The sequence below is a fragment of the Scylla paramamosain genome, chromosome 15 (genome assembly GCF_035594125.1).
Source record: "Scylla paramamosain isolate STU-SP2022 chromosome 15, ASM3559412v1, whole genome shotgun sequence".
Classification (NCBI taxonomy): Eukaryota; Metazoa; Arthropoda; class Malacostraca; order Decapoda; family Portunidae; genus Scylla; species Scylla paramamosain.
Genome location: NC_087165.1, coordinates 10,243,512 through 10,271,011, shown reverse-complemented (window position 1 = coordinate 10,271,011; position 27,500 = coordinate 10,243,512). Strand labels below are relative to the sequence as shown.

The 27,500-nt window shown below is 39.8% G+C and overlaps 1 protein-coding gene across 11 annotated transcripts in view; it reads left to right on the top strand.

Moving 5' to 3' along the window:
• The window catches only part of LOC135107406 (probable 3',5'-cyclic phosphodiesterase pde-5), a 154,482-nt gene that overhangs the window by 79,675 nt on the left and 47,307 nt on the right, over window positions 1–27,500 (top strand). For all 11 annotated transcript variants that reach the window (XM_064017244.1, XM_064017243.1, XM_064017240.1 and 8 more), the window contains 2 exons: window positions 8,570–8,638; window positions 25,160–25,321. In XM_064017244.1, the coding sequence (XP_063873314.1) occupies window positions 8,570–8,638; window positions 25,160–25,321 (231 nt within the window). The remainder of the gene's footprint in view (window positions 1–8,569; window positions 8,639–25,159; window positions 25,322–27,500) is intronic.

The window sequence follows — 27,500 nt, the reverse complement described above, 5'->3', positions numbered from 1 at the left end:
GAAGAAAAGCCAGGTAGAAGGACAGGAAAGAAAGAAGGAAAGAGAGGAATTAACACAACCCCTAGATGTCAAAATTCCTGATGAGAAGTAACGTAGGAAAATAACATAGCAAAGAAGATAAATCACGTAGAAGGAGATGACAGGAAAAAGAAAGAAAAAAAAACTTAGTATCAGAATTTCCACATACTTGAATTATTAGAAGGAAGTTATGAAAGCAGATGGTAATAAAACGCGTAGCAGCAATATACAGCTTGACAAAAATACAAATATATAGTAATACGATGGGCCTTGTGAGGAGGAGGAACCGTCGCTATACTGAGATGGTTGCTGAGTGTTGTGCAGTGTTGTAGATATTAAAAAAGAGATAGTTTGAACGCGTATTTCTTAACTCTCTTTTACTAGATATCGTCTGGCTTTTTATATTGCTGCTGGTGCCACTACTACTACTTCTACTACTACTACTACTACTACTACTACTACTACTACTACTACTACTACTACTACTACTACTACACAAAGAGAGAGAGAGAGAGAGAGAGAGAGAGAGAGAGAGAGAGAGAGAGAGAGAGAGAGAGAGAGAGAGAGAGAGAGAGAGAGAGAGAGAGAGAGAGAGAGAGAGAGAGAGAGAGAGAGAGAGAGAGAGAGAGAGAGAGAGAGAGAGAGAGAGAGAGAGAGAGAGAGAGAGAGAGAGAGAGAGAGAGAGAGAGAGAGAGAGAGAGAGAGAGAGAGAGAGAAATGGTGGGGGGGATAAGAGAAAGACTAACAATCATACGGACAGACAGACGTAGAGAGATACAGGGAGGCTTCCTCTAGATAGAGTTACGAAGACTAATGAAGTTCTCAGAGTTGGTAAACAAGACTGTCAAAAGGGAAGGAAAAAGAACAACACCTAATACTTATAGGAGGAAAATTGTATTATTGTCCTTGTATCGTCCTCATCAACAACAGGAAACAATAGGTAGCAACTTCAAAGAAATAATAATGATGATAATAATGTTAATAATTAAAGTAAGGAAATTAGCTTACCAAAAAGGGAAGGAGGGAAGAAAAGGGCGACAGTGATATTAGTAAGAAAAAAATTGTGTTACACGTTCTTCTTCAACTAAAAACAATTAAAGTTACTTGAATAATATCTAAAATAATGCAATAATCGTACTACTACTACTACTACTACTACTACTACTACTACTACTACTACTACTACTACTACTAACAACAACAACAACAACAACAGCATCAACAAAAACAACAACAATAACATTAATATCCCACACAAAGCAGCCCCACGATTCTTTTCACTTCTTTGTCACAAGCGGAGTGAACACCAAAAGTAAAAACTCCTTAATCAACTTTTCTTGGAATAGAGACGAACATTCCTTCCAGCCGCCGCCTTTTAACTAAATGTACGAGAGAGAGAGAGAGAGAGAGAGAGAGAGAGAGAGAGAGAGAGAGAGAGAGAGACTATTGATACAAGCAGTTAGTGTTACGTAATCAGACTGAACTACTACTACTGCTACTACTACTACTACTTCTACTATTACTACATATTGTACTGCTATTACTAACCTAGAAATAAAATGAGACTATTAAAAAAAAAGCAAGAACAATAATTAATAGGAAAGAATTACGTAGACAGAGAAAATGAGGCGAACCAGTAAGCGACAAGAGCACTCCAGCCTAAACATTCAGAAGACAACAGCCGTCTACAGTTACTTACAGACGCTTATTACTTCACCGTCTAATGAGCAAAGTTCTCTTACTAGTGGTGAGGGTAGCAGAGGTGATTATTATTCCGGGGAAACATGATAGGGGTTGTAGTGGTGGTGGTGGTGGTAGCGGTAGTTGTAGTAGTAATAGTAGAGTTAATGGAAGTAAAAATGTAATAAGGAAGATAGATACACACACACACACACACACACACACACACACACACACACGCACACACGCACACACCACCACCACCACCACCACCACCACCACCACCACCACTACCACCATCACCACAAACAACCACGCACAAAAAAAAAAAAATAAAATAAATAAATAAAATAAATAAATCGATAAATAAATAAAATAAAAAAAAACAGTAACAAACAAGAACAAAAACCAATCACCTTAGAAGCAAAACCACTCGGAATGAAAAGAAACGAGCACATGATGGAACCTTATTAAATGACGTTGTCGGAACCGTTAGGCGATCCGATTCCCTTCCAATTACTCATAAAGGTGGATCCGGTACCCCGATGATCGATAGCCGAGTTCCTCCTTCTGCAGTAGTAATAGGTTATGGTTCCAGGTAGGATGCCGTGCCAAACTATCAGCCACGTGGGTTCTGAGATGTGGTGGAAAAGGACAATAGGGGTAAGGGTAGAGAGAGGCGGAGAGGGGGTAAAGGAGTGAGGCACGGCATGGGAAAGATTGTGTATATTCGTAATAACAGTTTAATGTTGTTGTTGTTGTCATTGTTGTTGTTGTTGTTGTTGTTGGGAATGTGTACGTAGTAGTATTAGTAGCAGATTTTGTTGTTGTTGTTGTTGTTGTTGTTGTTTCTATAGTTGTTTTGTTGTGATTGAAGTAAAAAATAGTAGTAGTAGTAGTAGTAGTAGTAGTAGTAGTAGTAGTAGATCTAGGAAGAGAAGATCGCAGACTAAACAAAAAAAAAAAAAAATAGAGAACGAACAAAACGAGAAACAGCAGGAAATTGAAAACATAGACACACACACACAAAAAAAAAAAAGGTGGCAAAGAAGTACCACCAACCAGCAACAGTAGCAATAATAACGTATGCTGTTGCTTGCCCTGCTACTTTTCTGAGCATTAGGAGCTTAGCACACGTCGCTTTTTTGCCGGGGAGGTCAGCAGGTGGAAAGTCTTAAGGGGGAGCGTCGGGACCAACACGGACACCCGTCAACTGTGAAGGGGAGAAGACGAGACGAAGTGCGACCCTCATGTAACCCGCTGCTGGCTCTCTCTCTTCCTCTCCCTCTCTCTCTCGTCCCTACTCCCGTAACCTAGCGAGTCAACCGCACATAATTTAGACAGAGATGGATTTGCATAATTAAATCCACGTATAGGTATTAATATTCGCATTTAATTAATTTCAGGCTGCAGTGTTACGTTGAGGTAAGACTGGTAATTTGCAGGGAATATTCGATTTTTTGGTACTGTTGAGAGAGAGAGAGAGAGAGAGAGAGAGAGAGAGAGAGAGAGAGAGAGAGAGAGAGAGAGAGAGAGAGAGAGAGAAAGTCACGATGCCACAAAATCAAAGTCATATAGCGCCGGCAAGGGTTATGACAGCGCTGCTTCTCCCACTAAGGACCTGTCGTGAGCCAGAACCAAACCTGCAACTCTTGAATGGAGAAATGAAAAATGTACCTCAGAGAGACCCCGCAACCAGAGAGAGAGAGAGAGAGAGAGAGAGAGAGAGAGAGAGAGAGAGAGAGAGAGAGAGAGAGAGAGAGAGAGAGAGAGCCACCCTCCCTTTCCAATTATCACTTTGCATCTATTCCATTCCTCTCTAATTCAATCCATCTCTCACTCACTCTCTCACTCTCCCTATCTCTCTCTCTCTCTCTCTCTCTCTCTCACTCATTCTTTCTCGCTCTATTTCACTCGCCTCCATTGGTTCGTCACTTTCCTTAACCAATATCCGTTTTTTACCACTACATTAAAAAAAAAACCTCTTATCTTTTCTCACCAGCTGCTTTGATTCAACTTTTCTCGTTAAATGTATATACCTACTTGTAAGTGTGTTTGTGTGTGTGTGTGTGTGTGTGTGTGTGTGTGTGTGTGTGTGTGTGTGTGTGTGTGTGTGTGTGTGTGTGTGTGTGTGTGTCTCCTTCATCTGTCAGTCTCTCTTTATCTGTCTGTTATCTCTTCTCCTTGTTTGTCTGTTTCTTTCTACCTCTGCATACCTCCTCTTCTTCAGTCTCTCTTTCTCTCTCTCTCTCTCTCTCTCTCTCTCTCTCTCTCTCTCTCTCTCTCTCTCTCTCTCTCTCTCTCTCTCTCTCTCTCTCTTACATTCCTCTCAACAGCATGTAATAAATGAATCAAGGAATAAAACCTCCGTAGAATTTACCAACTCTTATCCACTTCCCCGTCAGAACACTCACCCAACTTAGCCCCATGAAACACACACACACACAAAAACAAAACAAAAAAAAAAAACAATATCATCATTGTAAACGAAACGGCATCCCTTTCAATAAGACCCAAAAGCATCCACCGGCTAGAGACATTAAGAACAGCCGCACTTGAAAATAGATATCGTAGCAGACTTTCTCAGCTCACGATCATATTTTCTTAGTAGTATGATGCATTTATGAAAACAAGATGGAAGACAACAAAGAGAAATGAGTGAAAGTTGATCCCGCTATGGGCAAGACAGACAAGTGAAGGGGAGAGGGAATGGATGGGAGGGGGAAGGAAAGGAGGAGGAGGAGGAGGAGGAGGAGGAGCCATCACCATGGAAACCTTCACCAATACGGGACCACAGGGGAGTATGGGAAGACAAGGACGACGAAGAAAAGGAGGAGGAGGAAGTGGAGGAAAAGGAGGACAAGGAGGAGAAGGAATATGAAGAGGAGAGGGTAAGCAGACAAACTGGGATGAAAAGATGGAGTTAATGAGCAAGAAAAAATATTATAATTATATGAATGATGATAAAAATGATGATGAATAGGAAGAGGAGAAAGAGAAGGAGAAGAGGGATGGAATTAAATAAAGACCATGATAAAAATAAAGAGGAGTAAGAGGAGGACAAGGAGAATGATAAGAAAGAGAACAACTATAAGGATGATGATGGAGGGAGAAGGAGAACGAAACAGATACGAAAGAAAATAACACGATAACTTTGATAATACGCAGGAATGGGAGAAGGGGAAATGATAGGGGCATAGGAGGAGGAGACTGAAGAATGCAAGAAACACCAAGATTCCGTGCGTGTGTGTGTGTGTGTGTGTGTGTGTGTGTGTGTGTGTGTGTGTGTGTGTGTGTGTGTGTGTGTGTGTGGGACGAAGTTGCGAACAGAGAGCAATGAAACACAGGTGTATCTTTAAAAATGATAATAACCTTTAGGGTACGGCAGCCAAAGTGATGCTACATATTTGATAAGTTTTTGTTTTACTTTGGAAGTGCTTGTGTGTGTTGATTCTGCATCATGTTTATATCATGCTGTCCTCACTTCACACTCGTTTTGTTTGCGTTCCTTGATCAGAAGCAACTACCAACACGCGTCTTCACTACTTCATGTTCCCTCGTCTCTCTCTCTCTCTCTCTCTCTCTCTCTCTCTCTCTCTCTCTCTCTCTCTCTCTCTCTCTCTCTCTCTCTCTCTCTCTCTCCACGCAAAAAGCAGTAAAAGCATCAGTAAAATTACCATACAAGTTGTAACTTTTACCCAGGGAATGATTGCAGCACGGTGATTCTTTTCCATTCCACCAGACTCTTTTAATGGAAACAAGTGAACTGCGCCGAAAGTTATCAATGTCTAATTAGGGGAAGCGATATATTACACTCAATTAGCGGCAATGGGTGCAACACAACAACAAACCAAGACCATCGCTTTTCGTTCTCACCTACTGCGAACAAGAGAGAGAGAGAGAGAGAGAGAGAGAGAGAGAGAGAGAGAGAGAGAGAGAGAGAGAGAGAGAGAGAGAGAGAGAGAGAGAGAGAGAGAGAGAAAGGGAAAAGGAAGTAAAGTAAAGTATAGTGGCTAGGGAAATAGGTCACACATCCCTACGCACACCAAAGGCCTCATTCCATAGGGGCCACGCTCTTGTCCAGTCTTTATTGGGCCCTAGGCAGGTAGGGAGTCCATTTCCAAGGCCACGTGACCTTTTCTAGGGGACGGGAAGAGGGAACGGAGATGTGGTGAGATTTCCACAGCAGCCAATCTCGTGGTTTTTTTCTCTCCTTCCTTCCTTCCTTCCTTCTTCCCTCCCTTCTTGTGCCTCTCTATATAAAGGATGTAACACGATTGCCAGACATTGTGAGGGTGTAATATTTGAGGTGTGTATGATTTATTCACCCACTTGTAAAGCGGGTTCGCGTGTTTATTTAAAGGAGTCTTCGTTAGAATGGTGAATTATGAATAAAGGGAGAAAAATATCAGTCAGAGGCATGAAAGTTTAACTATATATTTTTTTTCTTTTAGTGGCAAGGAGATAAACAAAGTGAATAAGAAATATAGAAAAAAAAACTTTACAATGTGTTTCCAAAATGAGGGAAATGCAAAAGACATCCTAAACTGAAACTATTATAACATCAGGAATATAACGCATACATGTAATTTATTTACTTCTGAAGCTTGTCGATGTCTTTGCTATAGAAAAAATGTTCTTAACTAAAACCCATGAACTATTATCAATGTATATTTTCCGGTCAACAAGCCAAGATAGCATTTTCAGCATCATCATAATCATCTATACTGCATATCCGTGATCCATTTACATGTAAGGATATTTCTTACAAATAAAAATAAAACATGTTTTTGTCTTGAACCCACGAGGTACAAACATACAATCCTCGTTCACCAAACGCAAGATATATAGATTTCTTTCCAGTAATAACAAGGGATCAAAAGTTTCCTTTAACACTCCGTCCTCAGAGGTTAGGTGGCCTTAGACTTCCTGACCCAAGACGAGAGAGAGAGAGAGAGAGAGAGAGAGAGAGAGAGAGAGAGAGAGAGAGAGAGAGAGAGAGAGAGAGAGTAATGGAGGAAAGAACGGGAGTGAGTCAGGGAGGGGAGGAGGTGGGGAGCCCTGGGGAATGACAGGTGATTGGCGAGTGCTCTGAAGTGGTGATGAGTACGGACAGGCAGACAAGACAGCCAAAAGGAAAGACGATTCAATACAAAGAAAAGCCAATGCTATATCTTGCTCTGGGGCTTTGCGGAGGCGCCAAAGACTCTCACAAAATATTAAAGTAGCCTACGAGATATAAATTCTGAATGGTTCCCTCGTTTCTCTCTCTCTCTCTCTCTCTCTCTCTCTCTCTCTCTCCTCAGATTACGATATTTTTTAAGGTATTTTTTTTATTGCAGCCTTTTCTTTCTTTTAGCTTTTAGTTTTTTTTTTTTTTTTGTATTTGCTTTGTTTACTGTTTTATCTATTTTTTTCGTTTTTGTATTATTTATTTATTTATTTATTTATTTATTTATTTACCTTCTTGATCATGATTTTGTTGATTCTTTTATTTAACTTTTTTTCCTCTCAGCTGCTCTTCATTTTGACTATTTTTATGTTATTTTTCGGTGTTGGTTATTCATTCTGGCATTGTTTCGCACTTATTCCTTTTTCGTATTCATCAACATATTTCCCAGAACCTTTTAACCTGAAACTCATATTTTTTTCCTAATGAACTTAGCTTACTTCCAAACGCAACGTAACATGTTGAGTCACACTTTCAAATTTCGCCATTCCTAATATTCCCTTTCTTCAAACTTTCCTTCTTTTCAATCACGCCTTCCCGTCTTCTTTCCATCCGTCCACCTCTCTCTCCCTCTCCACCTTTTTTTCGCCCTCCTTCCTACTTTCTCCTTTGAACTTTCTTTTCACACTGACGTCTTACCGCCTCTCACCAACACTCCTGCAATACCGTCCAATCTTTTGATGCCTATCTGCTCCTTTTCCCCGCCCTCCTTCCCAGCCTCCCGCCACTCGTCTGCCCACTTACTGAATGATAAAATATAAACATTTCTCATACTAAGCCTCAGAAATGGTATCAGGTCCATATAGTGAAAATATATTAATATTTTCAAACATTCTGGGAAATCAAAGAGGTAAAATTCCATCTCTCTCTCTCCAAACTTTACGAAATCCTTCTCTTTACGAATCAAATATCACAACGAGATGAGAAGAAAAGAGACGCCAGACGGACTAGTTATATTTATGTATGTGTGTTTCTTTTTACAGGAATATTTGAAAGAAAATCCATCACTTGTACAGGAAGGAAGGAAGGAACGAACGAACGAACGAAGCGGCAGAATATTCTGATGATGTTATTGGTAGAAAGAGTAAGGTTTCTAGAAGGGAGGTTGGTGATTGGTTGATGAAAGGGAAGGGAAGGAAAAAGAAGAGAAGACAGAAGTGAAAGGAGAGGAGGAAATATATCTATTGATGTTGAGTAGAGAGAGAGAGAGAGAGAGAGAGAGAGAGTTTAGGAAAGATAAAACCAAGAAAGTAAAGGAAATATATTAAGTATGAGTACCATCACAACATTTTACCTTATAGTCACACACACACACACACACACACACACACACACATAAGTAAAACGTTATGATAATAATGATAGTCTTACTTTCATCAGATATTTCTTTACGTTCTATTTGTATTACTGGGAAACGTCACAAAATATGAAATTGTTTTCCAGGTTCGTCGCCTTTGATGTGCAATATTCCTGATCTTCTTTATCTTGTTTTCTTTCCTTTTTCTGTGAGTTTGTGTGTGTGAGACAGAGGAAGGGACGACTGTGTATAGGAATAAGAACTACTACAACAACAACAACTACTACTACTACTAGTACTACTACTACTACTTTTACTATTACTACTGATATTTCTTCTCACAGGGATCGTGGCGCCGGGCCTCGCTGTGAACGGGAGGAACAATATGAACAGCCACGACCTCCCATTAACAGGTGAGAGAGAGAGAGAGAGAGAGAGAGAGAGAGAGAGAGAGAGAGAGAGAGAGAGAGAGAGAGAGAGAGAGAGAGAGAGAGTAAAAACAGAAGCAGCAAATAGAGATACACAGAAAAAGATAGAAAGACAGAAAAAGAGAGAACATACGAGTATATACATACGTAAATTACACACACACACACACACACACACACACACACACACACACACGGAGTGAGAGGAAGAGAAACAGTCCCGGATAAATTGGTGTTTGCTTCAGACACGCGTGAATGCATTAATGAGTGTCACTCGCGCTGATGGAGGACCAGGCTTGAATATTCCCGTGAAAGGAAAAAACTCGCGTGCCTTGCCGGGTGCGCTAGACTGGGCGGGAGTCCTTCACGAGATGCTTCCCTGGCGCTCACAAAACTTGTCTATATGAGTACATACGCTCTCTTTATTACGGAAGATAGGAGTAAAATGTTAAAAGAGTTCTCTGTCTTTTTGTTTTCTTCTTTGTTACCGTAGAGAGAGAGAGAGAGAGAGAGAGAGAGAGAGAGAGAGAGAGAGAGAGAGAGAGAGAGAGAGAGACATTAGTGGCTGACTCAATGATAACATCGCCTGTCATTAAGTCTTGGCTGGCTGAAATTCGTGCCCGCTCAAGTGTAGAGGTTTTCAGTTATGAGCAAAGTCCTTGAACAAGAGACTGGTGTGTGTGTGTGTGTGTGTGTGTGTGTGTGTGTGTGTGTGTGTGTGTGTGTGTGTGTGTGTGTGTGTGTGTGTGTGTGTGTGTGTGTGCGTGCGCGGTGTGTGGAAGGTTTCAGTTTTATCTATAGATCGGAATAAACAAGCTTCAAGTCTTTACTGGGAAGGCACAGCTGGCAGTCACGAGTCCGTCTGGTGAACGACACAAGAAAAGATAAGACAGTACGGTGACCTATCCATCAAACAGTGAAGGTTAAGGATCACCCCTTCAGCTCTTAATGACACAGTGACACCTACCTAAAGAATCAATCTGTTTGACTTTTACTATACAGAAATCAAACCGTAGATTCTAAGATATTTCATTATTTCTATCATTCCTTTTGCTTTTGTGGATAACTTTATTAGGCTCAACGAAATGCCACAGCGGTCAAAGGGTTGAAAGAAGTGAAGGGTGAGGACAGCCATCAATCATTCTGGTCTCAATAAGATAACTAGTGCCAGTGTGCCTTGCGTCATCTGCACTGAGCCACGTGGCGGGTAAAGAAGCAGACGTGCCACTGTTACCATGTCCACCGCTGTGACTGCTAATAATATTACTTTTCATATTACCGCTACCGTCACCACAACCACCACTACTACTACCATCATTACTACTACTACTATTATTGCTGGTACTATTTCTGTTCTACTGCTACTACACTTACTACTACTACAACAACTATTGCTACTACTACTTCTACTACTACTGCAACAACTACTACCACTATTATTATTGTTACTACTACTACTACTACTACTACTACTACTACTACTACTACTACTACTACTACTACTACTACTACTACTACTACTGCTACTACTACTACTACTACTAATGCTACTGCTACTACTACTACTAATTCTACTTTCCCATATTATTTCTACTACTAGTACCACCACCAGCTCCACCACCACCACTGCTATACATTTTCCTATTATCTGCCATGGATCCTTGGTTCAAAGATAAAGAGATTAAAATTCAACATACGGACCGTGATGCGCGTTATCTTTAAAGAATTTTCATGAAAACTTCTTATCTCCAGAGAGGCGGAATGATTAACCGCGTCAGGAGGATTAAAACATTTACCACCAAACTAAAAAAAAAAAAAAAAAAAAGGAAAAAATAGGGAAAACATTTCAACTCAGAAAAAAAAATCATGAAGCTTCGAACGTGATTTTTAGGCGATTGAAAATTCGATCTTGAAAAAAAAAAATCCTTATTCCTTTATATTTGAGGTGAAATGGGCTAAAATATTACAGGATCTTGATAAACATGAACTGATATCTACGAAAGTCACATTCAGTCACAAATCACTGCATCGAACCAAATATTTAGTCGGAGGTGACGAGTGGAGTGAATGCGTTAATGGATATGTGGAGGAAATCATTACGAGGAGTGAGGGACAGAGTGGGAGGGGATTTAAGTGCAGTGAAGTGAGAGGAGAGCCGAGAGGGAATGAGAGGAGTGGAAGGAGCAAGAGAGAGGAGCAATGGAGTGGGAAGAGATTAACTGTGTACTATTCATTTTTTGAGCTGTGTGTTTGTGCGTGGGTGTATATAAACGCTTAGCTAAGGGATAAAAGTACCAATGACATGGTTGACTTACAGTGAACAATTTGTAGAGAAAATGCGATGAGAGTTTGGTAGATATGTGGTCTAAACCCTTATTGTAAACACAGAATATACAGAGGAGGGAAGATGGTACACAGGCTGGGGAAGGGAAACAGTTGTATAGCCATCAGAGAACAGAAGATAGAAGGAAGATGAAATGAAACAAAATTGACAAGGCCACGTTTTAGGGACCATAGAGTGTCAGTGAAAATGTATGTAGGGTGAACGTTCAGATAACAGTGAAGTGAGAAGAAACTGAAGACTTAGAAGTTTAGTTAGGACTGCAGTAAGGACAAAAATTATCAAGTAACCGAATAATTACTTTTGTATGGAAGAATATTGGGATTGAGAAGAAATTGGAAGATGTAGTTGGGATATGCGAAGAAATTAGTGTATCTATCAGTTGTCAGAGACGTTATTAAAAACAAGGGGAAGGAGTGGAGTAGTGAGATGAAATGGCAGAAGCAGGAAGATGAAAACAACGAGACGAGGTTTACAGAAAGAAAATGTTCATGATCTATTAAGGGAGGGAAGGAGCATCCACTCTGGGTACCGATTCACAGACGCTGTTGCTGTTTGGATGCTCGTTCACCTTTCATGTATCATCCCTACCGCTATAATAATAAAATCCCTAAAGCAAAACTTCAAAGCTTCATGTAATCTCTTCTTTCTTTTCATGCTTCGAAACATCTGGCTTTCACTGCAATGGGAGGGGTGGGACGCAACGGCTCGGGAGAAGAGTGGCCCGTGATGGTATGATATCAGAGTTCTGTGAGGTAGAATGTGTTGGAAGAGAATGGACTTGATACTCTAGTGAACTCGGAAAATTTCGATACAATAGTGAGGTGAGCGTATAAGTGTACTGGTGCCATTACGAACGCTGCTGTTATGAACTCTACCATGAAAACACCTCACAGTAACTGACCAGCTCTTGAATTGTATAGTATAATAATCAGACAATTGACAAGAGAACCTAATGGGTAAGTGGAGTATTGAATCATCTGAATTACTATTATTAGAGAGCCAATTTAATTACGAGTTGTACAGTATATGAAACCAGATGATCGACAAGAGTGATCGAGAGAAATTAGTTGGTTAGAGAGCTATTGAATCATTTGAGCTGTGGAATCCTCTGTGAGACAAAAATGAAAGCCATTCTGATTCCCTCAGAAGCACCATAGCTACCAATAACGATGCCCGCAAACAAATGAATGCAGGGTAAGGGGACAAGAGCAAAGCGACAACAAGGGAAGGGAAATCACAAAGGGAACTGGAAACTTGGAGTGCAGGGAAAACATACACCTGAGATGTTGCAATATGAGAGAAACTAATTAAACAGATACATAAATCCCAGCTTGGGAGGAGGGAAGAGTGTCCGGAAGGCTGGATAAAGACAACTACGTATTGCCTCAAGTTACAAGAAGACAAAAGTAATTAAACTATCAGTCTTGGAGAAACTGATTTGTAGAGCGCTCAAGACAAGGTGGATATCAAAATTCAAAGGCTATTTGAAGTTACGAAGAACACAGTCAGTGAGCATCAAGAGTAATTAAAACACGGAGGTATTTCCTTGGTTACATTTTTAGTTGCGGAAGATGTAAAGAAAGAAAAGGACAGTGTTTGCTGCATTCATAACTCTGGAAAAGATTTGTACTGGGGACTCTGAAAGATAGCAACGAGTGACGTGAAGGGACGCTGAGTGGGCGGAAATGTTTTAAATAGAATGAATGCGTCTTACAAAACGTCAATCCGTGTGATGAAGAGGAAAGAAAAGGAAAAATGTGTCAAATTTTAGAAATCTTCAAGGCGGTGTGAGGGGAAGATGCGTCACGTTGGCTTTTCGATATTCTAATGGCGACTGTGACCAATTCAATACTGGCAACGATTTCCAAACTCCAACAAATAGTCAGGGTAGAGTAATTAAAAGTATTTTTCTAATGGATGAGTAACAAGACAGCAATGACACAGATATAAAACTGTGATGAGTAACGAAAGATTATGTTTAGCCAATCAATTAAGTAGCTACCTTTCTAACCTTAACAAAACCCTCTAATGATATCCAGAACAAGGTTAAACGAATTCCTATTGCACTGAAAGGAGTTAAAAGAGCAGAATAAAAAAAGAGCTGAAATAAAAAGGCTTATAATACTAATAAACATCAACATAAGATAATACACAGTGGAATTGCATTATTATTCCACCAGGCAATATTTAGTATTTGGTGTATCAAAAGAAATGTTGAAACTGACAAACTTTCTCAATATTTCTAAAAGCCCGAGCCTGAAAGTAAACATGGAACAAAATAAGTTGGAGATTTTGAGGAGAACAAACACTACGGTAACTTATTTCCTGCCCACAAGGAGCAGAAGTTGAGCATTTGAGACATTGAGAGAGAGAGAGAGAGAGAGAGAGAGAGAGAGAGAGAGAGAGAGAGAGAGAGAGAGAGAGAGAGAGAGAGAGAGAGAGAGAGAGAGTTTTCTTTTTCCTTTTTTTCTTTCTTAATTTGGAGTCTAGCAAAGTGGCACAAAAAAGTCGAACAAAATCCCTCTCATTTGCCACTGCTATAAAAGTGTGTGTGTGTGTGTGTGTGTGTGTGTGTGTGTGTGTGTGTGTGTGTGTGTGTGTGTGTGTGTGTGTGTGTGTGTGTGTGTGTCCAGGAGTAACTTTATGGAGAGGAATAAGTGGAATATACGTTTGATCGTGCCCATCTATTGAAGGAGAGAAAGGAAAGACTAGACCAAAAACCAGACATCGAGACTAATATCAACACTTCACCGAATATTAAGAAAAAAAAACTTCATCTTTGCTTTAACAATTTCAGTCAAATTTTAAAGGAAGAATGAATAAACAAAATACAAAGAATCGAACATACCACTTAACTTAATAACAAAAAAAAAAAAAAGAAAATTCTCAGAAAGATCAGGATAAAAGCTGTTATTCCAGGTACGTATAATAAAGAATTATACATTTTCCTCTATAAACTCAGGATAAAATTTACTATTTAAAATACTAAGTATAAATCAAAGTGCTGAACAACACATAAAAGGCGTATAACAAGTCGAGCTTCCACCGAACATCTCAACAAATTAATGAAAAAAAAAAAAAAATGAGAAAAAGAAAGGAATATAGAAGTAGAATCAGAAAAATATATACCAGAGTTGGACGAAGAAGGAATTATTGCTATTTCCCGGAAGAAAATGAAATCCGGTATTTGAACACACAATAAGAATGATTTGTTGTGCTATCAATGCGCTCCTCACTGGTGGATTGTCCATAATGGCATGTTTTCCCTGTGTCGAGGGATACTAAGGGTCGCTGAGGCTGTGGTGGCAGAGAGAGAGAGAGAGAGACAGAGAGACAGAGAGAGAGAGAGAGAGAGAGAGAGAGAGAGAGAGAGAGAGAGAGAGAGAGAGAGAGAGAGAGAGAGAGAGAGAGAGAGAGAGAGAGAGAGAGAGAGAGAGAGAGAGAGAGAGATGAAGAAAAACAAGAAAAACGATTTAAAAAATAGATGAAGAAAATGAAGGTGAGGAGAAAGAAGTTGAAGAAAAGATGAGGTAAAAAAGAAAGTGAACAACAACAACAAAAACAACAACAACAACAACAACAACAACAACAACAACAACAACAACAACAGCATCAGCGGCAACAACAACAGGGGGACAATGAAAAAGAACAAAAGGAAAGGCCTATTCTCTCTCTCTCTCTCTCTCTCTCTCTCTCTCTCTCTCTCTCTCTCTCTCTCTCTCTCTCTCTCTCTCTCTCTCTCTCTCTCTCTCCAACGAAAAAAAATAAAGAAATGAAAGTGAGTTCTACAGATTCCCTGGAATTAAAAATCTTCGAGTCAATCTTTAAAAAACGAAACTAAAAAAAAATAATTCACTTTAAAAGGAGAAGACTGTGTGTGTGTGTGTGTGTGTGTGTGTGTGTGTGTGTGTGTGTGTGTGTGTGTGTGTGTGTGTGTGTGTGTGTGTGTGTGTGTGTGTGTGTTTGGGGGAGGGGGGTCTCTGGATGTGGGTGTTCTAGGTCTATACAAACTGTAGCAAGTGACGACTTATAAAAAAAATGAAGAACACGGGAGGGACACTCAAGTAAAAACCTAAAAATCGTGCAATTCCAAGAGAGAGAGAGAGAGAGAGAGAGAGAGAGAGAGAGAGAGAGAGAGAGAGAGAGAGAGAGAGAGAGAGAGTGACAAACAAAAACAAGTATATTTTCAACTACCTGTCCCCTTTACTCTCTCTCTCTCTCTCTCTCTCTCTCTCTCTCTCTCTCTCTCTCTCTCTCTCTCTCTCTCTCTGTCTCATTTTTCCCCAGTAATGGCCAATAACTCTTCATTTCCTCCACTGCGCCTCATAATTGCCAGCCATTAGCAGATTGACAACCCCCCGAGTCTTACTTAAACAGCATCAATAGGAAACAATTACGAGGAATAGATGCCGTACAAGTTAACGTGTTTCCTTGATGATGGTTCTAATTAATTCGATCTTTTTTTTTTCTTTTTGTCGCCTTCCAATTTGGTCTTGTCGATCGTGTCGTGTTTTGTTGTGTTCTGCACGATTTCCTGTTTACTTTTCTTCGTCTTTCGCTTTCGCCTTTTGTGTTTTTGATTTTGTGTCTCTTTTTATTAATTAACGAGGGTTGGGCTTGGTTGTGTCAGTGTGTTAGGTTAGCTAAGAGTCAGAGGGGTTAGTTTATCTCTCTCTCTCTCTCTCTCTCTCTCTCTCTCTCTCTCTCTCTCTCTCTCTCTCTCTCTCTCTCTCTCTCTCTCTCTCTCTCTCATCTATTTTCCTTGTTTATACCCGTCTTTTTCTTCTTTCTCCTTCACAATGTTTTTAATTCTCACACGGCTTTTTCTCTCTAATTTCTTTACGTCTTTTGCTTTTCTTGTCCTTTCTCACACTTCTTTTCCTGTGTTACATTTCCTTTTCTTCTCTCTCTCTCTCTCTCTCTCTCTCTCTCTCTCTCTCTCTCTCTCTCTCTCTCTCTCTCTCTCACTCCTATTTTCCTCTATTTCAACCTCTTTTACTCTCTTTCACGCCTCCTTTCCTCTCTTTCACACCTGCTTTTCTTCAATTTCACGCTTCTTCCCGCTTTTTTAACCTCTTCCACTTCTTTTAAATCCGTGTTACCTTTTCGTTCGTCCCGTCTTCCCTCTCCCTTCTCCGTCTCTCTCTGTCTCACTCTTGCCACCCACATCTCTCTTCCTCTCCTCTCGACACTTCTTCTGTCCCTCCGTCCATCAGGTAGTCCCTCAGGGCGTGTTCCCCAGCCTTGTCGTTCCCTCGAGAGTCGTGGTCAGCCACTTCACTGTCCCACGAAAAGAGATTGCGCAGAATTCCCGACGCTGAAAAAGGAAGAGGCATTTATTTGGTTTCTTGTGTTACTTTTGTTGGAATTTTGTGATGTTTGGTTTTAGTTACGTTGGTTGTGTTTTCAAGACTTTATTGTATATGGAAGTTATCTGGTTATTATCTATTTTTTATGAGGTATTTATTTATTTATTTATTTTTAATTGGATTACCTTATTTTGGTTTTTAAATGTTCTTATTCATGTTCAGTTTTGTGAGTGTAGGGTTCAAGTTTTTCTCTTCTGAGCTGTTTCTGTTGTTGTTGTTTTTCTACTTTTTAATCAAGAATTGGAAGCTTTTATTTATTGATTTATTCTCTAGGTATTATCTGATTCTTCGCTTTCAAATGCTTTAGTCAACTAATTCACTAGATTCTTATGTGAAATCCGTTCCTCTTGTCTCTAACATAACTCTTGATCGCTTATTTTAAACATCATTAAGAACTATTATCATTTTTTCCCTTCCGTATTATTTAGTTTGTCAGGCATCTCATTGAAGGAATTCAGTCCATTCTCTATTTTTATTATTATCCTTTAAATAGTTCACAACAGCTTTTACTTAATAACTGGTAACTTTTCCCCCGTGTCGGTAGAGTTAATCAAATAAACCAGTGGATAATAATGGAAATGAAATATGCATGGATGAATAAAGATAATACACACACGCGGACGGGAGACCATACGAGTTTTAATTCCTTCTTATTCACTTCCACACTCTTTCCTTCCATTTAAATTGAAAATGGTAAATCACCGCACAATTATATAAATTTTCTTCAAAAAAAAAAAAAAGAAAAGAAAAAAATATAAACAAAGAGGTACGAGGAAGAAAAAGTTGACTCATTCTTTTTATTTATTTATTTATTTATTATTATTTTGAGGTGGGGTGGGCTGCAACTTAAAGATTATATGTCACCGCGGAAAAAAAATAAAATGCTAGGAGATAACGAGTAGTAAATGATGCAACACGAGGATCATGTAAAGGAGGTCTTCTCAAAAATTATGTACTAAACCAGGAAACAAAGACCTCATCGTACCTTCCCCAGCACCATGAAGAAAAAAAAAAAAAATAGATAGTCATTAAACTTCATCTTAGGACCTTCACGTATTACCTTCCAATAAAAATAAAACAAACACACACACACACACACACACACACACACACACACACACACACACACACACACACACACACACACACACACACACACACACACACACACACATAGCCACTTTCTTCACTTCCCACTACCACTTAATAAAAAAAAATCTACTTATTTAATTGTGTTACCGTCTCTTGGATTACAAAGGATGGATGTTTTCACTTATCTGAGTCACCTAACGCAATCTCCAGAGTGAAAGGAAATGATAGATACTAGAAGATTTAAATTGCTCCATCATTCACTTCATTTGTTATGAGTGGTGTCTTGAAATTATACTTATATGCTTAGTGGAGTTACCTTAGGTTAAATAAAACAACAGGCTCTAGAAAATACTCCATCGTTCACTTATTTTTGCTGTCAGCGGTGTCTTTTGAAATCACACTCAAAACGTACAGCACAACATTTCAATTTTACTTCAGGAGAATTCACAGCAAAGTGTCAAGTCATCTTTTTAATGCATTTATAAATTCTTCGTTAAATAATCTTGTCCAGCTTTTGCAGACTTCTAAAACATTTTAGGTCATTAAACAACTTCCTTCCTCGTCACATCTCGGCCCTTTTGTCTCCCTCCTCAGTTTGTTCTCTGACGGATATTTCCTCGCAAATATAAATACCTTCACTGGATGAGAACAATGACAGTTTCATTTACCATTTTGTTTTCTCTTCAAATATTCCTTGCAACAATAAATATTTTGCATAGGGTACACACGTTTTCTAATACTTTCATCGATCTGATCTAAAAATGCTATATATCTCTGCAACCACGAACCATCAATGGATAAACCTCTTAGTATTTGATTATTTGAAGCTTTGTTCCCAGCTCTTTCAAATGGCAAGAGTTTCATTCATGGTCTGCATGTGGACGCAGTAAGTATAGCAGTTTCAAATCGAGTCCGTATTTCTTCAGCAAACTAACGAAAGAAAAGCCTGGATCGTGATTGCGGTAGTCTTCTTTCAATCCTTTTACATAATTCCATGAGACACTAATATTTTTTTCTGTGGTGTAGAACGAAAATTAAATAGAAGAAAACGACCTGAATAGTGATGATAGCGGTATTATTTTCAATCCCTTTTTCATTATTACTTTCATGCATAAATATTCTACCAGGGTACAGACACTCAGTCATTGGGGAGCTAAAAAGATTAGACAAATTTATGGATGAGAGTGATAGATGAAAATAGACAGGTATGTTTAATATAGAGACTGCCACATGTAGGCCTGATGGCTTCTTGCAGCTTTCTTTATTTTTTCATGTTCTTATGCTCTTTCTTATGTAATAGTTTCTTCTGAGGTATAAAGAGAAATTAAAATGCAAGAAAAGATCAATTTCTCCTATATTATTTTTTTCATGCATAAATATTCAAGCAGGGCATGGACTAACAAATTCTTCAGCGATGCAAAGTGAAAATCAAATACACACAAATCCTAGTCCTGAATGGGTCGAGCGGATTGTGGCAGGGAACAGAGCTGAGTCCTGTGTCCCCGTGCTGGCTGAGTGTCTTCCATTAGCTTTGTAATGTGGAGCAGCGCCCGGTCCAGGGAGGGAGGGAGGGAGCGAGCGAGGCACGTGGCGGGCTTTCACTCACTCACTCACTCACTCACTCACTCCCCGTCATTGTGATCTTGTTGAAGCGATCACACGTACCCACCGCTCCACCATCCACGGTATTTTTGTTCTTTCACTCTTTCTACTCATTTTTCGAAGGAATCGCTAGTTACACCAACGATGCTATTTGTTTTTACTAATTTTCATTTCCGGAACGATCAAATACACAAAATTACTTTCACTATGTCCTTTTTTTTCTGTTTTGAAATTTTTTCCCACCTATAATTTTCTGAAGCAATTGCACTTACGAGTTCTTTCCTCCCCGCCTCCTCTCTCTCTCTCTCTCTCTCTCTCTCTCTCTCTCTCTCTCTCTCTCTCTCTCTCTCTCTCTCTCTCTCTCTCTCTCTGTAACAACTCTTTTATCTCCCAATATTTGAAGCCATCACACGTATCCACTGTTAGACCTATTATGCCCTTTTTCAAAACACTCTTTCATGCACTATCATTTTAAACAGTCGCATGAACCAGCCAGCGTTACACTACAGGTACTTTGTATTCACTCCTTTATCTACTAACGAAACCAATAACCGGTATGCAGCGTTACGTCACATGATACTCTTTCTTTTTTTTTCTCTCATTTAATTACACTTTTGTTTATTAATTTTCGAAGCAGACAACTCACAACACATTTTTTTTTTTTTTTTGCTCTTTCATCTTTTTCTCTCTCTCTCTTTTTTTTTTTTCCGGCAATCCCACGCATCCAATGTCACACTCGATATTTTTCTTTTCTCACCTCCTCCTCGATTTTCCCCCGCACGCTTTTCCCTCACGCTTCGCAAGGTAATACACCGATGGGAAAATGTGCGGAAGCCTTGGAAGGGGGAAAATAAAGGAAAAGCAAAAAGAGCTGGCAGTTCAGGAGTGAAATCTGATTACCTGCTTGAAAAAACAAATGCGTGACGTCCTATATTACTTTTACGGCGCATTAATTTTGTAATGATTTTCCACCAAAACAAATTCGCCCCTGCAAATTACAGAGAAAAAAAAATACTATCATATACTTTAATAGTTATCGAATATTTTGATTATTTTCACAGTAACTGAAAAAAACGAAAATATATGGAAACTAGAAGAATACAAAGGCTGAAACACTGGTAGTAGTAGTAGTAGTAGTAGTAGTAGTAGTAGTAGTAGTAGTAGTAGTAACAACAACACACTAATAATCATAATAGAATAAAGAATAACAGCAACAACATCAACAACAACAACAACAACAACAACAACAACAACAACAACAACAACAACAACAACAACAACAACAACAACAACAACACCAACCACAACCACCACCACCATCACCACCACCACTACCACAACCACCACTAGACAAGTCAGCTGCACACCACCACAATCTTTTAAGAGCCTGTTCGTGATGGTCTCCAGATTCCTTGTTCCTTCCTTCAGTGTGTTCTCGCTCCCTTAGTTTGTGAAATCTTTACTTTTTACCACTACTCTTAACTGGCGCGGTTACCAGGATGCTACTAATATTTATTTTCTTACCAGAGAGAGAGAGAGAGAGAGAGAGAGAGAGAGAGAGAGAGAGAGAGAGAGAGAGAGAGAGAGAGAGACCAATTATGAAAAAAAAATGGTGCATATAAAGGAGGCAATGAAAGATTACGTAATAGTGAGATAAAATATGAATGAGAAAGGGATGATGATGATGATGATGATGATGATGATGATGATGATGATGATGATGAAGCAATAAAATGTAAAGAAGTTAATGAAGAGAAAATTGAAAGAGGATGACGTGGAGGAGGAGAAATATGTAGAAGGAGGAGTAGGAGGAGGAGGAGGAGGAGGAGGAGGAGAACAAGAACAAAAAAGAACAAGAATAAAAAGAAGCAGATGAACGGAAAAAAAGTAATTATAAAGAAGAGAACAAGAAAAGAAAGAAAGAAAAAAGAGAAAGAGTAATAACAGAAATGGACGAGGAAAGAGAAGAGGAGGAGGAGGAGGAGGAGGAGGAGGAGGAGGAGGAGGAGGAAGAGGAGGAAGAAGAAGAGGAGGAGCAAAGCAAGGTCAGAAGCAGGCAGAATAAAGCGATGATGAATGGAGAAAATAAGAACCAATTATAATAACTTTTAATTTAAGATTCAAAGTGATACGTGAGTGTTATTAACAGATGTCACCTTTCTCTCTCTCTCTCTCTCTCTCTCTCTCTCTCTCTCTCTCTCTCTCTCTCTCTCTCTCTCTCTCTCTCTCTCTCCTGGTATCTTGCTTGCAGCGAGAGAGAGAGAGAGAGAGAGAGAGAGAGAGAGAGAGAGAGAGAGAGAGAGAGAGAGAGAGAGAGAGAGAGAGAGAGAGAGATTAAGTTTCACGCGGGCCAACAATTAAGGTGATTGCTCCACCGCACCGCCACCTGTCACTGCCTGGCGACGCGTACGCCGAGAGGAGCCAGGCAGGGGTCAGCGGGGAAGGCAGGACGTGCGGTGGTGGGAGACAGGCGGAGAGGTACATGAAGGAACTGAAGCAATCACGCGCACACAGTTACATCTACGATACTTTCTTTGATATACGCGTTTATATATAGTCTTTACTTTTATTTCTAGTAATTTCTAAAGCAGGCAACCACATTGTGATCTTCAATGCGTCATCACCCTTACCTACTCTTCCTTCTCCTTCACTTCCTTCCTTTTATCTCTGTTAAGAAAGAAGGTAATTGGAGAGGAGGAAATACATATTCGCTAGATAATCTTGGAGACATATTAAAAGCTGAACTAAGGATAGTTTTTTTTATTTATTTATTTATTTTTTATACAAGGACGCAAGCTAACAAAAAATAAAAGACCCACAGAAGGCGCCAGACCGTGAAGGAGACAGAGAAAGTCAGGCATAGAATCACTTAAATAAATATTGAATGTCATATCAAATACATATCATAAGTGAAAAGAAGTCTATTAGTAGCGAGTGGTGATGATGCTTAATGATAAAATACGATAAAGAAAAAGAAGGAAATACATAAAGAAAGAACGAATAAGAACATTAGAACATAGAAAAGCAAGGGAGGCTGCAAGAACCCGTCATTCCTACATGTGGCATTCCTTTACCATACCTCATCATATTCTGTCTAGCTTCACCATGACTCACCATACTACTGTCTATATCTCTACCTATACCCTATCTCAGTCACCATACCTCACCATACTCAGTTCACCTCACTATACTTCGCACCATACCTCACCATACTCTGCCTACCTCCCATCACCATATGTCTCGATTCCTACACCTTACCTTCACTATTCCTGCCACTATACCTTCACCATACTTGTCAGCATACCCCGATACTGCCTATCTTCAGCATACTTCAGCGTATCCGTGGCCCACATCACCACACCCATCACAAATGTACATCCACTGTTTGCTGAGAGAAAGAAATGTGAGATGAATGAAATACTACTACTACTACTACTACTACTACTACTACTACTACTACTACTAATGATAAAGACAAACGAGATAAAAAATATGAAGTAATACACACAAATAACAGACAAGTGGAAGTCAATGGTCAGATTACGATCGAATAGCAGTAACAAGATCCGCATCCACGCGTCACCAGTGCTAGTTAGACTTACTTTTATTATCTATTTTCAACTTTATATCCCTCTATTTACTGTACGTTAAGGGAAAATTCCATGTTTGTTTGCCAGCTGAGTGTAACATCTTCCTTAAAAGTTACGCAATTTATATTAACGCAAGACTACTCTCTCTCTCTCTCTCTCTCTCTCTCTCTCTCTCTCTCTCTCTCTCTCTCTCTCTCTCTCTCTCTCTCTCTCTCTCTCTAACTCAGGATATTGTACCGCCCACGCTTGGCTGTGAGACGACAACATATATTCTTCATTCATTCTCTTGTTTTTGTTTTTTTCTTATCCTCCATCTCTTTTTCAATTTCTCTGTCTCTTAGTATTATTTCTATATTAATCTTCTTTTTCCCTTGCTCGTCTTCTGTTTTTATTATTTTCTATCTGTCTCCTTTCTTTCTTTTCCTTGTTGCTATTATTTTTTTCTTTATTCTTCCTCCATCTATTTTTTTCTTTCTTGTTCTTGTTCTTCGCCTTTTTATTCTTCTATCTCCTTACTGTATTCCTCCTCCTCCTCCTCCTCCTCCTCCTTCTCCTTCCTTCCTCGCGTACTCCTTACTATTTCTGTTCTCTCCTCATGTTGTTAGTGACTAATATCAAACTACAACCTTAAAAGTCAACATGCTTTAATTCATCTGCTCTTTCGATTTTCTTACGTTCCTCCTCCTCCTCCTCCTCCTCCTCCTCCTCCTCTTCCCTGTCCTCTTCCTCCTCCTCCCTGTCTTCTTCCTCCTCCTCCCCCTCCTCCTCCTCTTCTGGTTCGGAGAGTTCCTTTCATTGATGACGTCACAAGAGAGATAAAAAAGATGGCATGAAGGATGGACAGGAAAAAAGTGAAGAAAGGAGAGAGAGAGAGAGAGAGAGAGAGAGAGAGAGAGAGAGAGAGAGAGAGAGAGAGAGAGAGAGAGAGAGAGAGAGAGAGAGAGAGAGAGGGGTGGTTTCCTGTGGTCTCTGATCCAACACAAGGCTGAAGCTCGCCTGCCTTTCATAAGACTCCTAAGATCCACCGAGGGACATTAGCTGCAGGCAACAACATCATGATCTCCGATGCACCACCACCACCACCACCACCACCACCTCCTCTTTCTTCTATTTTTTCCCCTCCCTCTATATACTGTACTCCTCTCATTTTCTTTTTCCTCCTTTTCCTTCACTTCATCTGCTATTCCTTCTCCTCCTCCTCCTCCTCCTACTCCTCCTCCTCCTCCTCATCCCTCTACTCCTTAGTTTATCTCTCGTTCTTTGTTTTCTCCTATAATTTTTCTTTAACTATTCTTTTTCTTTTTCTTCTTTTTCTCCTCCTCCTCTATTCCTCCTTTTCTCTTCTTCATTTTCTGTCTCTTCCTCGTCATTCTCCTCTTCCTCTTCTTCTTTGTTCCTAGATAGATAGACAGATAGACAGATAGACAGATAGATAGATAGACAGATAGATGGATAGATACAAAAAGCAAATATAGATAATCTCTTCTGCCTTGGTGTGGGAAAAAGACAGGTGGGCCACAGGTGGAGGAGGAGGAGGAGGAGGAGGAGGAGGAAGCAGAAGAAAATTCCACATATGACTCCATTGGCGGAAATCGATCGGAGTAGTGACGTCATCCTCTTACATGATGACGATATGCAGAGAGAGAGAGAGAGAGAGAGAGAGAGAGAGAGAGAGAGAGAGAGAGAGAGAGAGAGAGAGAGAGAGAGAGAGAGAGAGAGGCAACTCTCGGGAACAAACAAAAAGTATTCCTCTCTCCACACAACGCCATGAAAGGGACACAAAAGCACTTGCAATGGATCAAACCTTTTCAGCAACTTTTTTTGTGTGTGTGTGTGTGTTTTATTAGTTTTGAAAATGTTCCCCGCAAAAACTACGAGTGGTTCAGTCTGCTGTCTATCTGTATCTAAATATCTATCTATCTGTCTGTTTATTTATCTATCTATCTATCTATATAGGCCGGAACGATGATAAAATGCTCCCAAAACTTGTAGTACCTCTATCTATCAATACTATCTCTTAATTTAGTTAGCTTGTTTGACCAAGATAATACCGGTTTACACAACGTTATAGTGCATTCATACTAGAAGTTTTTTTTTATTACTTTTCAAAATGTTCCCCAGAAAACTACTAGTGTCTCCATCTATCCATCCATTCAGCTAAATATATATCTAGTTAGTTTGTTAGTTAGTTTGATCAATACAGATTTACATACATAACATTTCAGTGTACACACAAAATCCTTTCTGGTCCTAATAAAGAAATAACTTCAACAGCTTTAAGTCAAGATCTTCAAACCTATACGGATTCTTTTGTAACAGGTGATACAACAACACACATTTACTGGATTAACTACGAGTATAATAAAAACCACGATATTCACGCATTTTCTCTATACCATCTTATTCCACCACACTCGACTCATAACACTACCACTATTCTCACACAATTTCTGTACAGTTTACATCATCTCAGTTCACCACGCTCACGTCTCTCTTTGGTTCCCGGCAGCCGAGGACATGACGGGCGAGGCGGTGGGCCAGTACCTGCGAGCACACCCCGAGTTTCTGGAGTCGTGGCTCATGGAACAGGTGGAGCTGGAAACGCTGGAGAGGTGGATGATACGGCGCACTCAACGAGACAAACAGAAGAGCTTGGAGAATGATACTAACGGTGAGTAAGAGTGTGTGTTATCGTTCATTGTTGTCTCTCTCTCTCTCTCTCTCTCTCTCTCTCTCTCTCTCTCTCTCTCTCTCTCTCTCTCTCTCTCTCTCTCTCTGAATAATGTAATATACAGTGTGTCACATTCGCAGACATGGAAGAACATCTTATTCTGTGAAGAAAACATTATAAGCACCATACCGTTTAAGTATTCGGTATGATGTGAGCCCGACTGAAAACCAGAATCAAGTTTGAAGGATGTGAAGGGGTACGTGGATGGAGGAGGGAGGAGATGGAGCGAGAGGAAAGAGGAAGGGAGTGGGGAAGTGGGAATGGTGTGAGGGAGAGGTTAGTAAAAGCCAGTGTGGGAGGGAGGGAGGGTCTGTGAAGGGTGAATGGGGCCAGGGGGAATGGGGAAATGGGGAGGTTGTGAGGGAGAGGTTAGTAGGAGCCAGTGTGGGGAGGGAGGGATGGGCTGGCTGGCGCAAGGAGATACGTAATTATATTCGAAGTAATTATCTGTTATCTTCAAATTAATAGAATGAAAACACAGTATTCCACCAGCAGCACATGAGAACCATTATCTTGTGTTTGTAATAAGTAAAATTAACCCTTTGACTGGTAATGGTACATATGATTTTATTTTCGGCAACCTTAGACAGTTTTACTTACCAAGAATTAAGTTATAAGCAAAAAAAAAAAAAAAAAAAACATTTACTAGATATTCGATGACACTTATTGCTAGGAGTGTCGTCTTTCAAAATCATTGTCTGAACTTGTAACAGACTATAATATTAAGCTGAGAAGAAGCTGTAGCAGTCAAAGGGTCAATTATAAACCAGACACTTTTAGTTCGTGGTGAGGCGTGTTACATTCCTTCCACTCACATTCCAGTCACTCAATAACAAAAGTAACCTTGTCCAGTTGTTCTCGGTAAAAGAATTTGTGGTCTTTCCCAACACTTCCTGATCTTCAACCACTGCCTCCTACTTCCTTCCATCCATTCTCCCTCCATCGCCCCATCCCAAGTCTTCCCCTCTCCTCCTCCCATCTCTATTAGCGTTACCAGCGTTACTTACATTTTCAGTAGAACTCATACCGTAATGAATACGAAAATGTTGTATATTTATATATTTTTTTTTTCTACTCAAAATAAGATGATGTTTCATGTTTCAAAATATATGACGATTTATGTTGCTCGATTTGAAGTACGTGTTTGTAGTTTTCTAGTCTAGTTTCGCGTTTTCACTTAGAAAAAAAAAGTGTTTAGTATTTCCTGCTAATATTTTTTTCTCTTATTTCAAGGTCTACCCACTCATTTTCATATATACATTTTTGAAGGTCTTATCTTTATTTTTTTCCATCTATTTACGCCCAGAACTTTTAAAAAATGAAAAATTCTCCTCGTTAACTATGCCGAGCCTTGCGTTAACGATGTTTTTTGCCGCGTCCATCATCAGCCAATCCTCTCATAATAATTCAAGGACATTCCCAACATCGTAAACCACCTCCCACTCACTTGCCTCACCACCTACCATACAACACCACATTACCTTCACTTCTCCCTGCGATGCCATCCACATTATCCCTACCATCCCTTCTCCCTGCCAAACTCTTTCACTGATCACCACCCACTTGCGTCCCTAGCTACCTTACTTTACCATTCCGTTTTCCTTACTCCTACATCCCTACCATCCACTTCATCCACGCCATCCCTTTTCCCTGCTAACCTCCTCCTAATCTCCCAGTTCACGCCTCTATCCCTCCCTCACGTCTCTAATTACCTTGGCCATTTACTCCCACACTTCAGGTCGACTCGATGCTTCAAATCCACGCCGTTAATGAGATGAGATTCCTTAGTGGATTTCCCTTCCACGCTAGCCAAACAAAACTGGTAGTACATGTTGTTGTTTTTTTTTTTTAGTTAATGCGTGATAATTTATGTGTAAATCGGACGTGGTGTATGTAAAATAGTAGCTAAGGAAAATGTTATCCCTCACGTGTGACATCCTCTTAAAATCTGGCCAAGTAATAGTGGTACTAGGTAGACTGGTTAGGTATTCACGTACATCAGAGGCAATTTATGTACGTCTGTTATGGGACAAAGCTTAAGAGGAGAGACTGTGATGGTTTGGTCATGAGAGACGAGGAGTATGTGGGGAGGTGGATGTTAGAGATGGATCTACCCAGC